Raw genomic sequence first — 15,673 nt, 5'->3', positions numbered from 1 at the left:
TAATGAAATGTTCATATTATTTGATCATAAAATGTTTTCTTTCTGTTTTTACACTTATGGTACCTTTATGTATTATCTAAAGTATTCCACATTTTTTTACACCACCACATCGAAAAATATGAAACAATTTATCTTGGTCAAGTGTTGATGTGATAATAGTTTTACGTTATAATCATATTCTGCCTTATGGTTTTCAACATCAATAAAATCACAATCAGGTTTTTCAACAAAAACATTTACGATATGTTAACAATAACATCCCAAATGCCCTGGCAATAGATTTAAAAAACAAGAAAATAATCCTGACTGTCCAAAATTGTTAATTAATCCCTTAAAACATAGGTGGTCTAACATCAAGCTAATGTTAGTGGACATGCAGATGGGTGACGGTAAAATTCTTGTTCATTGCCAAACTTTCTATGAGGAAATCCCTCACATGTCTCTTGAACGGCGTCTGAACAAGTTAATCAGTATTATGAATGACATAGGCTAAATTATTTGTGTTTATGAGGACAAGTTGGACATACTTTTGTGGGGGAATTGAAAACATCCACTATAGGATGCAAAGATGGAATATAGCATGTTCATTTTGACCATAATTTTGAACTAATTATTTGACAACAACAACACGAGAATGCAACATTTGAAAGATCGAAATGATAAGCTCTATTAAATTATTTTTTTAAATTGTTTTCTTTACTTTAGTAGATTTATATTACCAGCAACGAAGTGTGTTATGTGAACTTATTCCTATTGGGTTTTTGTAATCCATGCCACCTTCATTTTTTTTTGTTATCCAAACATAATTTTATAACAACACTACAAATAAATCTTAAGAATAATAATAATAATAATAAATATTTTTCTAATTTCAAATAACAGCTTCAATTTTATTTTAACTATTTTTTTGTTTAATTTTAAATTTACACTACATCAGATAAAGTGATAACAATACAATTTAATCTATAAAAAATAAAAATTTTATCAATTTTATACAAACTTTTTACTCAAATTCATTCGAATCTCGTCATTTTTTTAATCTAAACGATATCTGAACACGCTTAATCCACTTTTTTTCCGAACAGAACTTACTTCACACATGGAACAAATTGCACACTTAAAAGCATAATCATGGCTTTACGTACACGCTTATGTTTTTTTTTTTTCCGAAAGATTTACTTTAAATATTACATATTTGATAGTGTAGTATTTGATAAATTTAATCACTTCCCCTATCAATTATGCCAAAGTATTCTGCTAATTAATCGTGCAATTTATGTGGTGAGTAAAGGTTGACAAACAAAAACCTAATTTGCCAACCGACCTATCTCCTGCACTGCATCATCTAACACTGGCTGCTGGTTCTAGAAGTCTAATAATTTCTTTATGATTTTTTGGCCTAAATGAACTTTATAATATTTTTGCATATACATAAAATAAAGACAATAAAATAAATTTATTGTTAGATATATTTCAAAGTAAATACAGCAATAATAATGTATTTTTCAGGTTTTAATGGTTTAGTTATAATTTTTCATTACTTATGGTTAATTTAGGATTGACACGAGTAATGAAAATAAATATAATAGTTTGATATAAATTTTAAATATCAACAAAATAAAATATTGATTTAATGCTAATACGTTAACAAATACATTTTCTAGAATTTTAGAACCGTTGACAGAGGTAACCCAGAAGAAGTGGAACATTGATAAGTCGGGTTTATCGTCTAACTACATGTTGTCAGCCTTTTGGTTTTTCTTTTGGTTTTTCTTAAGGAAATAAATCACGCTATTGACTAGCAGCATAGTATTTCATCATAATAACACCTATTATTAAAAAAATACTTAATTTATTTTCCTTTATTAATTTTTTTTCAAATATGACATCAATATATCAAATCTACTTTCTCTCTCTGACTGCTAATTGTTTTTATCATTATTCAGCAAAAAACACACACATTATACATAGATAAACAATAAAAGTAAATTTAATAATATATAAACAAATATATAATACCTTATAAAAATATAATCAATATGTTTAAAATAAGTTAAAATTTTTTTTTCAATTTTTTTCAATTTTGTAATTTTAATCCTAATATTATTTTTTTTCAAATAAGTCTCAATTTTTGTCAATTTTATTCAAGTTGATTTTTTTTCTAATGTTGTTTAAATAAATAAGCAACGATAATGAACAGTGACCATCACGTATCACTTTGTAATTTATTTATTTTTTTATTTTAATTTTTTTTTAAATTGTCCACGTGTCAATTCAACTGTATGCCACATGTACGTCAAAATCAATGTTTTAGATTCAACTAATAGATGGTTGTATTTTTTTTATTTTGTATATTAAAATAATAAAGTTGTGAAAATATTATGTAATGAAATATAATGAATATTAGGTTATATTGTTGTAAACATTATTATTGAAGTAATGAAGTAGTAAATATAAGTGACACGACAATCATCTCAGTTTTAAATATAATAAATAAAATGTGCACTTAATTAATTTTACGAAAAAATTATAATAGTCTTGACCCGTGAGTGTATTTTTTATTTTTTTTATTTCAAATATTTTTAGAATAATAATATAATTGTTATTATATTTATTTAACTATTAAAAATATTAATATTAATATAAATTATAATTTATAAAATTTTTAAAAGATTAAAAATTTATTTAGCAAAAGTATTTATTACAATAACGTTTTTTATAATTAAAAAAATACTTATAATAATAACACCACTATGAATAATAATAATAATAATAATAATAATAATAATAATAATAATAATAATAATAATAATAATAATAATAATAATAATAATAATAATAATAATAATAATAATAATAATAATAATAATAATAATAATAATAATAATAATAATAATAATAATAATAATAATAATACCAATAATAACAAACTAATAATAATAATGTTTATGTTATAAATATTAATGTCAATCAAATACTAAGGTTAATGTTAACAATAATAATTTATAGTTATATACAAAAATATACATCAATAACAAAACAAGTGAGGATGACAAGTGATTGAAATAATAGACCTCGTAATAAATAAAATTAATAATAATAATAATAATACTATTATAATAATATTTGGTGGGAAAAAGAATAATAATAATAACACAATAACTACATATATAACAATATCCACATTTTTTTGTTCTATTTTGTTTTTACAATTTTATGCATTTAAATATTATTTTTTAAATTTAAATAATTATTCATAATAAAAAAATATTTGTCAGTTTTATCATTTTACTAATTTTATTAACTATTTTTTTAATTCAAATAATTACACAAATATAGAAATAAAATGAACAACAAAACAAACATAATTGCAAGTAATTGAGATATGATCGCTTAGTACATAAAAGTAAAATGTGTGTCGAACTATTATAATAATAATAATAATACAACTACATATATAAAAAGATAAAAATCTTTGGTGTCTTTTTTTTTCAATTTTATCCTCATTATTATTATATTTTAAATTTAAATAATTGTTTATAATAAAAAAATTATTTTTCAGTTTTATTATTTTACTAATTTTAGTAACTATTTTTTTGAATTCAAATCATTGTTCAAATGTAAAGATAAATGAACAATAGAACAAATGAAAATGACAAATTGAAATATTACCTAATACATAGTAAGTAAAAGTTAAATGTGTATCTAACCATAATAATAAAAACAACAACAACAACAATAATAATAATAATAATAATAGTGATAATAATAATTGTTATAACAATAAAACTAATGATAGAGAAAAGAAGTAAAGGAAGAATAGAGAATGAGAAGAAGAAACTTTTGTGTGTTTTTTATTTCTGTTAATATGAGTCCTATTTATAGGTTCAAGATGTCTAACTCATAAAGGATACGGATACCAATCAAACATATATATGAGCATCGATGGATCTTAGAAGGTTTATAGGAGGCTAGGGCCCCCCAAAATTTTTAAATTTTTTTAAAAAATATTTTTAAAATAATTTAAAAAAAAAATTATATTGATTTTTATTTCTTTTATAAAACATATTATTTAATGAATAAATAATAAATGTAAAATTAAATATAATAAAAATTAATAAAGTATATTGAAATATTTTTCTTGTTTTCTCTTATTTTAAGTTTCTCGCATATTATATTAATTTATTACTCTTGCATATTTTTTTTTTGTTTTTCCCTACTCTCAATTTTCATCAGTTCTCTTTGTTCTTTATCGTTCTTTAAGATAAAAATGTAACTATATTATGTCTCTTTACAGTAAAATATTAGTTTGATATTTAATATTTTTTTCATCTTTTGAGTTCTTCTATATATTTAGTTTTGTATGAATATAGAAAGAAAAGTTATGAACGGTGTGTTTTTACATAACCATTTCTTAGATGTGACTTGATAATCATAGATATTTTTGTAGTAATTATGCATCTCAATGTTTTTATTAGATTTTGATAAATAATTTTTAATCTTATTTAATTTTAAAATAGGTATATTGATGAAGAATAAGATAATATATTCATTTTTGTGTTAGAGTGACACAAGGAAAGATACCATGAAGATGAAAATAATACAAATTTACTTCTTCACCTATTTTCAAACATGATATTAAGTATTCAATTGTTGAACTAGAAGAACCCTTTATTAAAATTTTCTTTTCATAAGATTAAAAGAATTATATATGGGAAGTTTCATATTAATTTTCTTTAGAACTTATTATAGGAAAATGTTATCAAATATGGAAATATCAAATGAAAGAGATTATATTAGAAAAAATTTAATTATATATACTTTTATTATATTAATGACAATGATTCAATATATAAGATTTGGATATATTATTTTGATCCCTTCAAATATTTTGATGTGCCACTATGAGTATAACAGTAATGACTATTATAATAATTATAATTTTTAATAATAATAATAATAATAATTTTAATAATAATGATAATAATACTTATAATTGATACTAATGATGATCATAATAATTATAATTGATAATAATAATGATAATGATAATTATAGTTAATAATAATAATTATAATTATAATTTATAATAATAATAATATAAAAATAAAATAATTATAGTTTATAAATAATGATAATATTAATAATAATTATATTTATAATAATAATAACCATAATAATGGATAATAAAAATAATATTAATAATAGTAATAATAGTTATAGTTGTTAAAATATAATATTTTCGGTATCCAAATTTTTTAAATTAAATATGACAGTAATTATAATAATATAATAATTATTATTATTTTACTATTATCACTAAAAATAATATTTATAAATATATTTGGATCCTTTTGTACCATAGTTTTTAAATGATGAAAAAACAATTTTTTGTTACCCTTGTTAATAAAGAGAATGGATAATGTAGTAATTTTTGTAGTATCTTCTTTTTTTAATATGTATTATAATTGAAATCATAAATAAATAAATAAATAAAAATAAATTAATTTTTGTAGGATTTGAATCCGGATCCTTGTACCAAAGTTTTAAAATGACCAAAAAATTAATTTTTATGACACTTGTTAATAAAAGAAAATGGATGATGTGGTAATTTTGGTAGTATCTTCTTTTCTTAATATGTAATAGATACAATAATTATTAATAATTTTACTATTATCACTAAAAATAATATTTATAAAAATATAAAAAATAATATTATTACTTATAATTAATATTATAATTGAAGTAAATAAATGAAAAAATAAAAACAAATCGACTTTTGTAAGATTTGAACTCGGATCCTTTTGTACCAAAGTTGTAAAATGATGAAAAAATTAATTTTTGTGACACTTGTCAATAAAAGAAAATGGGTAATGTAGTAATTTGGACAATAACTTCTTTTCTTAGTATGTAATAGATTTTCTTATCTTCTTAATATGTAATAGTTTTGGTCGCTATATTCGTTATTTTTGTCCAATTTAATCTTAATTTTTTTTCTTTCAAAATTGATATCAAATTTAATTTTTATATAAAACTTATAATGATATTTTTTTAAAATTCACATTTTTTATTAAATATTTTTGGTTGAAGGTTCCTATTATTTTAAAATTAGAATGAAAATTTTAAGGATAACAACATATATCTAAAATTTTAAAATTAGTCCCCATCTTCACAATTTTCGTTCTAATTTTAAACTAATTGTAATCTAAACAAAAATATTTAATAAAAATTTGAATTTTATTAAAAATATCATTACAATATTTATATAAGAATTAAATTTGATATCAATTTGAAGATGGACAAAATTATTCAATTTTAAAAAATTGAGATTAAATTGAACAAAAATAACTGCAAATATAATGATCAAATTGAATATAAAATATTGACCTAACATGTGACACGTAAACATTTTAAAAAAAATAAGAAAATATGACAGTCATTATTCTTAATTATTTAAAGTGTTAAAAAATATCAAATAAAATACGGTTAACAAATAGATTTTCTAGAATTTTAGAACCGTTGATAGAGGTAACCCAGAAGAAGTGGAACATTGATAAGCGGGTACGTGTTGTCAGCCTTTTGGTTTTTCTTTTGGTTTTTCTTAAGGAAATAAATCACGCGATTGACTAGCAGTATAGTATTTCATCATAATAACACCTATTATTAAAAAATACTTAATTTATTTTCTTTTATTAATTTTTTTCAAATATGACATCAATATATCAAATCTACTTTCTCTCTGACTGCTAATTGTTTATATCATTATTCAGCAAAAAAACACACATTATACATAGATAAACAATAAAAGTAAATTTAATAATATATAAACAAATATATAATATCTTATAAAAATATAATCGATATGTTTAAAATAAGTTAAAATATTTTTTTTTCAATTTTTGTTCAATTTTTGTCAATTTTATTCAATTTAGTTTTTTTTTGGCTAATAGAGTTTAAATAAATAACGGTGATGAGTAGTGACTATCACGTGTCACTTTGTGATTTTTCTTATTTTTTTAATTTTAATTTTTTTAAAAATTGTCAACGTGTCAATTCAGTCATGTGTCACGTGTCAAAGTCAATGATTTAAATTCAACTAATAGACTGACACGGGTTGTATTTTTTTTATTTTTGTATATTAAAATAATAAAGTTGTGAAAATATTATGTAATGATATATCATGAAAATTAGGTTATAGTGTTGTAAATATTATTATTAAAGTAATGAAGTAGTAAATATAAGTGATACGATAATTATTTCAGTTTTAAGTATAATAAATAAAATTGATATCACGTGCAATTAATTGATTTACGAAATAATTATAATAATCTTAACCCGTGCATGTATTTTTATTATTTTTTGTTTTATTTCAAATATTTTTAGAATAATAATATAATTGTTATGATGTTTATTTAACTATTAAAAATACTAATAATAATATTAATATAAATTATAAATTATAAAATTTGAAAAAGATTAAAAATCTAGTTAACAAAAATATTTATTATAATAACATTTTTTATAATTAAAAAATACTTATAATAATAACACCACTATGAATTGTAATAATAATAATAAAAATAATAATTATACCAATAATAACAAACTAATAATAATGTTTATGCTGTAAATATTAATGTCAATCGAATATTAAGACTAATGTTAACGATAATAATTTATAATTATATATAAAAATATGCATTAACAGTACAACAAGTGAGAAGGACAAATGATTGAAATAATATGATCCCGTAGTAAATAAAATTAAGATGTGTGTCTAACTATAATAATAATAATAACATTGTTATAATAATATCTGTGGTGGAAAAAAAAATAATAATAATAATAACACAATAACTATATATATAAAAGTATCCACATTTTTTGTGTCCTATTTTGTTTTTACAATTTTATGCATTTAAATATTATTTGTTAAATTTAAATAATTAATAAAAAAATTATTTGTTTTATCATTTTATTAATTTTATTAACTATTTTTTTTAATTCAAATAATTAGACAAATAATTATAGAAAAACGTTCTCAAATATGGAAATATCCAATGAAAGATATTATATTAGAAAATTTTTAATTATATATACTTTTATTATATTAGTGATAATGATTCAATATATAAGATTTGAATATACTCTTCAAATATTTTGATCTGCCACTAATCATATTAATCATATAAGTTAATAACAATAAAATAATGACTATTATAATAATTATAGTTTTTAATAATAATAATAATGATTTTTAATAATAATGATAATTATATTTATAATTGATAGTAATAATGATTATAATAATTATAGTTGATAATAATATTATAGTTAATAATATTAATTATTATAATTATAATTATAATTAATAATATAAAAATAAAATAATTATAGTTTATAAATAATGATAATATTAATAATAATTACATTTATAATAATAATAATAATAATAATAATTAAAATTATGGATAATAAAAATAATATTAATAATCTATAACAATATATAAAGAGGATTTCCCCTTTTGTGTCCACATTTCAAAATATCAATTTTACCTTTTAAATATAATTATTTATAAAAATTTTGAAAATTGACCGTAACTTTTATAAACTTTTTATAAAATCGTCTATCTCTTCTCTTTTTCTCTGTTTATCAACAATTATTCTATCATATTTCACTTTATTTTTAATAAATATAATTTCATTTTATATATTATAACTTAATAACATTACATTATCATCATCTACTAATATAATATCACGTATATTTAAAAAAATGCATACACACATACGCTACATTGTTATAGTTGTAAAATGTGTACACTAGTAGTAATAATAGTTATAGTTGTAAAATATAATATTTTTGGTATGCAAATTTTTTGAATTAAATATGATAGTAATTATAATAATAATATAATAATTATTATAATTTTACTATTATCACTAAAAATAATATTATAAATATACTCGAGTTCTTTTGTACTAGAGTTTTGTAGGATTTGAATACAGGTCCTTTTGTACCAGAATTTTAAAATGATGAAAAAATTAATTTTTGTGACACTTGTCAATAAAAAAAATGGATAATGTAATAATTTTGGTAATAAATTCTTTTCTTAGTATGTAATAGGTTTTCTTAATTTCTTAATCTATAACAATATATAAAGAGGATTCTAGATTTTCTGTCCATATTTACCAATTATACCATTTACAATATAATTATTTATGAAATTTTTTAAAATTAACGGTTACTTTTACCTATTTTCTATAATACCGTTTATCTTTTTTCCTTTTTTTTATTCATCAACAATTATTCTCTTTATTCATTTTATTTTATTTTTAATAAATATACTTTTATTTTATATATTAACTTAATAACATTACACTATTATCACCTACTAATATAATATCATGAATATTTAAAAAAATGCATACACATACGCTAGTATGTAATAGATTTGGTCGCTATATTCGTTATTTTTGTCCAATTTAGTCATAGTTTCTTTTTTCTTTCAAAATTGATATTAAATTTAATTTTTATATAAAACTTATAATGAAATTTTTATTAAAATTCACATTTTTATTAAATATTGTTGGTTGAAGGTTCCTATTATTTTAAAATTAGAATGAAAATTTTAAGAATGACAACATATATATAAAATTTTAAAATCAGTGCCCATCTTCACAATTTTCGTTGTAATTTTAAATTAATTGTAACCTAAACTAAACTATTTAATAAAAAATTGAATTTTATTAAAAACATCATTACAATATTTATATAAAAATTAAATTTGGTATCAATGGACAAAATTGTTCAATATTAAAAAATTGGGACGAAATTAAATAAAAATAACAAATATAAGAACTAAATTAAATATAAAATATTGACGTAACACGTGACATAATGTTGAATTCACATGTAATTATTTTAAAAAATTTAAAAAAGAATAAGAAAACCATGAAATAATATACGATAATCATTATTCATTACCGTTAATTATTTAAATAATATTAAAAAAAATATCAAATTAAATAAAATTAACGAAAATTAGAATCTATTTAAAAAAATAATATTACATGTGATTTAAAAAAAAAAAACTAAACTCTTTTTAGGAAATCTAGTTTTAGTGAAACTGTTGTTCTTGATCATAATCTCGTAGGGACGTTAATTTCTTACTATTGTTAATTTTAAGGGGTAATTATAGGTTACAAGGTAAGGAATAAAAGAAGGCGCAGAGAGTTAGGTGAGGAACGTGAGGGAGACTTTAATGGCAGAGAGACTAATAATAAATAAGCAGAAACCGTATGAAAGAAAGAGTAGTAAGTAGGAGCTACCACACTACGTGGACATGCTCTTAAACACCACCCAATCTTCCATTCTCATACCAATCCTTCAACCCTCTGCCTTCTATTTAACCTTCTCTCGGTGCTCACAAACTCCTCAGTCCCCACACCGCTCGCAGCACACAAAACTCATTTCACCGCCATGGCCACCAAAGTCAAGACTCTAACGTACCTGGCGCAGGAGAAAACCCTGGAATCTAGCTTCGTCAGGGACGAGGACGAGCGCCCCAAGGTTGCCTACAACCAATTCAGCGACGAGATCCCCGTTATTTCTCTCGACGGAATCGACGACGTCCATGGCCGCAGACAAAACATTTGCGACAAAATCGTTCAGGCTTGCGAGAATTGGGGTATTTTTCAGGTTGTTGATCACGGTGTGGATCATAAACTCATCTCCGAAATGACTCGTCTCGCCACCCAATTCTTCGCTCTGCCGCCGGAGGAGAAGCTTCGCTTCGACATGTCCGGTGGTAAAAAGGGTGGCTTCATTGTCTCCAGCCATCTCCAAGTAACATTCGTTCTTAACCGCTTTGCATTTTTACTTTTTTTTTTTCTTTTAACACACAAAATTATTTGCTATTTATAAATTATATTTTAATGCAAAAACTGAACTTTTAGTGGATAACAAAGGGGTTCAATATTTTTTCTAAATTATTTTTAAATCATATTTCGTTTTTAAATTAAATATATTTATTTAATACATAAATTAAATATATATTTCATCCACGTATGAATGACTATATGATATACAAAATAATTTATAGAGAATTATAATATACTATGTTGAGAAATATATTTTAAATTATTTTCATAAAATGTACTGACAAAATTAGGTAAATATAATCCCCGTTGAAGAGTGTGTCTTTTTGAAAAATATATCTTTTGAATATTATGTTTTTTTGAATAGTATGTCTTTTGAAGAGATTTTTTTGAAGACTATGTTTCTTGGAAGTGTCCAGAATATTTTTCTTTGAATAGTATTCTTTTCGGACGAAAATACTTTCATATAATTACACATGAAAAAGATTAGATACACAATTTTAAAAATAATTTAGAAACATATTTAATCTAATTATATCGACTAATACTTTATTAGATTTGATAATAGAAGACTGAGGATAAGAAAAATAATGAGAATAAATAAATTATTTACTTTTATAATTCTATTGTTTAATTTTTTTTGTTAAAATAAAAATGTTAATATTAATAAAATGTTCATGACATAACTGATTATATTAAATTATAATTGATAAATATTAATAATTCTATAAAACTTTTCGTAACTTCTCTTCCTATCATGCAACTTCCTTATTTATTTTTTTCTAAGAAGATGTATTTTTCTTTTGAAATGCTGATGTCTTTCATAGAAAACAAATCACGTATTTCCGAGTTTTACCCAAAGAGAAGGTGAATGATACGCAAAGTTTGATCGAACATGAGAATGAAATGACTAAGTTTAACTAATATTTTATAATTTTCAAAATAGTCCGAGACTGATTTGTGATGTCAAAAATGTTATCTCTTATTTATTGAGCCGTTAACACTCTTCCAGGTTCAAGTAGAGATTTCTTAGACGAAAGAATGATTGTGTACGAACAGTTTAATTCGTAAAGAATTGATCATTATCGCGCTATTAATTCTTAGGCAGAATCTGGTATGAATTGCCGTTACGAACACTTGCATTGTTTTTAACTTGATAAAAGAAACTATTAAATAATTCTGATTTATTGTTAAACTTCCTAGTTAAATTTTTAATAATTTTAAACAGTTTTCGATGAAAGAAAGGGCAACGTCAACCTTATTTAAAAATATACAAATTGACCTTAATTTGTAAATAATATCTGTAGAAGCAGGTCAGAGCTAGATAGACCATTCATTTTCTTGCCACGTGTTCTACGCACAGCCAAGGAAAAATCAGTGCTCATGATATTTTGTTCTAGAAACAATTCCCATTACATTTCTCTCTGACATCTCATGATCCCATCTAGTTTATAGTTTTCCGAGTTAACCTAAACTACTTTTTGATTGGTCAAACTTAATTCGATATAATTTGAAATAAAGGGTTTATCTTACGTCACCTTTTTATGTTTGAATCTAAGCGGTGGGGTTTTGAGTTTCTAACGATGTGGGGTTTGTTTTTGGACATGGTAGGGGGAGTCGGTGCAGGACTGGAGAGAGATTGTGACATACTTTTCGTACCCAATCAAAGCAAGGGACTATTCGCGGTGGCCGGACACACCAGAAGGGTGGAGAGCGGTGACGGAGGAATACAGCGAGAAGCTGATGGGGTTGGCATGCAAATTGTTGGAAGTGTTGTCTGAGGCAATGGGGTTAGAGAAGGATGCTCTGACCAATGCATGTGTGGATATGGATCAGAAGGTTGTGGTGAATTACTACCCGAAATGCCCTGAACCTGATCTCACACTGGGTCTGAAACGCCACACTGATCCTGGCACCATCACCTTGCTGCTTCAGGACCAGGTGGGTGGACTTCAAGCCACCAGGGACAACGGTAAAACCTGGATCACTGTTCAGCCTGTGGAGGGTGCTTTTGTTGTGAATCTTGGAGACCATGGTCACGTGAGTAGTAATCATTGAATCTAAGTATGGTTAAGCTAATAATGAATGAATGTGTTTGAGTTAATAATGTAATAATGGTGTTGATGCATATGCAGTATCTGAGCAATGGAAGGTTCAAGAATGCTGATCATCAAGCAGTGGTGAACTCGAACCACAGTCGTTTGTCGATAGCGACGTTTCAGAACCCAGCGCCAAATGCAACTGTGTACCCTTTGAAGGTGAGAGAGGGAGAGAAAGCGGTAATGGAGGAACCGATTACTTTTGGTGAAATGTACAGGAGGAAAATGAGCAAGGATCTTGAGTTGGCGAGGATGAAGAAGCTGGCTAAGGAGAAGCAATTGCAGGAGCTTGAGAAGGCGAAGCTAGAGTCCAAGCCTTTGAAGGAAATTCTTGCTTAGTTTGTTTGATCTTCAGATATTATTCTATAAATAATCATCATTCCCCACTAGTTTGGTGCTTTTAGCATTCTTTGTGTCTGTCTTTTTAGTTTGAAATTGTCGAGATGTTTGTTTTGTTCTTTTGTCTTTGTATCCTAGGATCCAAGGTGGTTTCTGTACACCTTATTATATCTAAATGGAAATAAGTGGCATTCAAATCACCACCACCTTATTTTTACAGAGGATTTAAATATATAATTCATTTCTAAATCTTCTTAAATAAATTCTCTATTGTAAAAGTGTCTTGTAAAATCCATGTTATTTTAAGCGGAACTGATTTCGAATTTTCTGAACAATATTTTTAATTTGAGTTATTTTTGAAACTAATAAAATTTCCATTAATTATATCAGTTAACTGAAGTTTTTTAGCATTAGTCGCTTAAATCTCCAAGAAAAAACTGTCTTAAAATTTTATTTTTAGTGCTGATTATTTTAAGCTGCTATCAAAATTAAAAAAAAGAGTATTTTTTTATGTCCATAATTTATAATTTTAATTTTATTCTTTATAATATAATTATTTTTAAAATTTTAAAAATTAATAGTTACTTTTACGTGTTTTTTATATAATTATAGATCTTATTTCATTTTTTATTCATTAATATTTATTTTTTTTTACTTTTTCTCCATTTATTTTATTTTATTTTTAATAAATATAAATTTATTTTATATTTTTATTTAATAATATTATAATATTATCATTTATTAATATAATAATATACATATTTAAAAAATCGTACATATATGTTAGATTTCTTATTAAGTTTCTGTTTAAGTTTTTCATACTTTTCAACTGTTTTCTATACTAATTTGTTATTAAATTTGTGTTAAGTTTCTCATACTTTTGAACCCTCTTGAGTGTAAGTACTCTAAAAAAAGATGAAAACATATAAAATATTCTTCATTAATATCTTATTAAATAACATGAAAAAAGAGCTGAATTTGAAAGGTGTTTTGTGCCTTTATTAATTAAATGTTAATACGATGGTTTTTATTTCTTTAATTCATGAGTTGTCTTCAAGCGATCCAGTAACTTTAAAGAAATGGAAATGTTATAACTAATACATTACTTTCTTCTAAATGTCATACGAACGACAGATTGGGAAAAAACAAATCCGATAATTATGAAAGTGCTCGAAAATTCGTTGAATCGTGCCACACTTATTAAATGTTTATTTATTCTTTCATTAAAATAATGTTCACAAAAATTGGTGTATTTAAAGCTTAAAATTTAAATGGACTATAAAGATAGTAGATATGTGAATTGCTTGAATCTCAACCGTTCACTGTACCTAACTCTCCACGTCTCATCGTGGCCTAATTAATGGGATACAATGCAACCGTAAATTCTAACTCAAAAGGTATGCATATATGAAAGGTACGGGTGTCCCACATGACGCACCTTCAAGTGATTTCACTTAATTTATATATTTAAAAATGTTAGATTCAAAATTTTAAAATATTTTTTAATTAAATAAACTAGGTTTCTGTACTTGTGAAAACAATTTATAATGATAGGTCCGTATGTCTATTTATTTAAATATAATAAAATTTACTTTATAGATTATAATTTTACATACAATATTTTCATAAATTCAAAATTTTATATCATAAGAAAATGTTCCAGATAAAAAGTGACTATTAATAAAATATAGTTTATAATAATTTATTAAGTTTGTGTTTTATGATTGAGTCCATTGATTGACCTCTTAATTTGTTGATCCATAAAAAATTTGACCTCACTCTGGGTTTCACAGAAGTTATTTGCAGATATTAATTTAAATTGGTCTTTTGTAATCATATACATATTAATCATAAAATATATGTATATTTCAAATTGAAAACTTTTCAAAGTTTATATTTTTTAAGTAAAAGAAATATTTTACAGGTTACTAATTCTTAAAAATTAATATTACACCTTTAATTACAGAAAGTACATGCTTCAAGACTTTCGATTCTAAGTTCTAATGCCACTCTTTTGAGATAGATTATATGGTGCTTATTTACTTAATGTAAAATTCAGACTTACACTTAGATTTCTAACAATTTCTTATTTAATTGTGAGTCTTTTCACATGGCATTTTCTCTTGAGTTAACTATCGAGTACTTTTTGTTTGTATCGTGATCTCTCTCGAACTAACTACCGAGTATTCTTTTGTTCATATTATCGTTCTTTTTAATGGGACTTGTTTACCTGACTCACTTTTAACCTAAAATTTTAAGACAAAAAATTTATGATCTTTAATCTTTATATGATACTTAAATTTCTCATTTTTACTCGATATAAGACTTATACTATGCATAGATTACCTTCTTTA

General features: G+C 23.2%; 1 protein-coding gene across 1 annotated transcript; it reads left to right on the top strand.

Annotated features, from left to right (window-relative positions):
- The first annotated feature begins 10,319 nt into the window (after window positions 1-10,319).
- Window positions 10,320-13,519, top strand: F3H (flavanone 3-hydroxylase). Its single transcript, XM_028065861.2, has 3 exons — window positions 10,320-10,849; window positions 12,493-12,921; window positions 13,017-13,519. The coding sequence occupies exons 1-3, from the start codon at window positions 10,484-10,486 to the stop codon at window positions 13,317-13,319; spliced, it is 1,098 nt and encodes a 365-aa protein (XP_027921662.1). The 5' UTR covers window positions 10,320-10,483; the 3' UTR covers window positions 13,320-13,519.
- Window positions 13,520-15,673: the final 2,154 nt, after the last annotated feature.

This window comes from Vigna unguiculata, chromosome 3 (assembly GCF_037176805.1).
Source record: "Vigna unguiculata cultivar grain cowpea cultivar isolate G323 ecotype 2 chromosome 3, ASM3717680v1, whole genome shotgun sequence".
Taxonomy (NCBI): domain Eukaryota; kingdom Viridiplantae; phylum Streptophyta; class Magnoliopsida; order Fabales; family Fabaceae; genus Vigna; species Vigna unguiculata.
The sequence above is the reverse complement of the archived record's forward strand: the minus strand, read 5'-3'. Positions and strand labels throughout refer to the sequence as shown.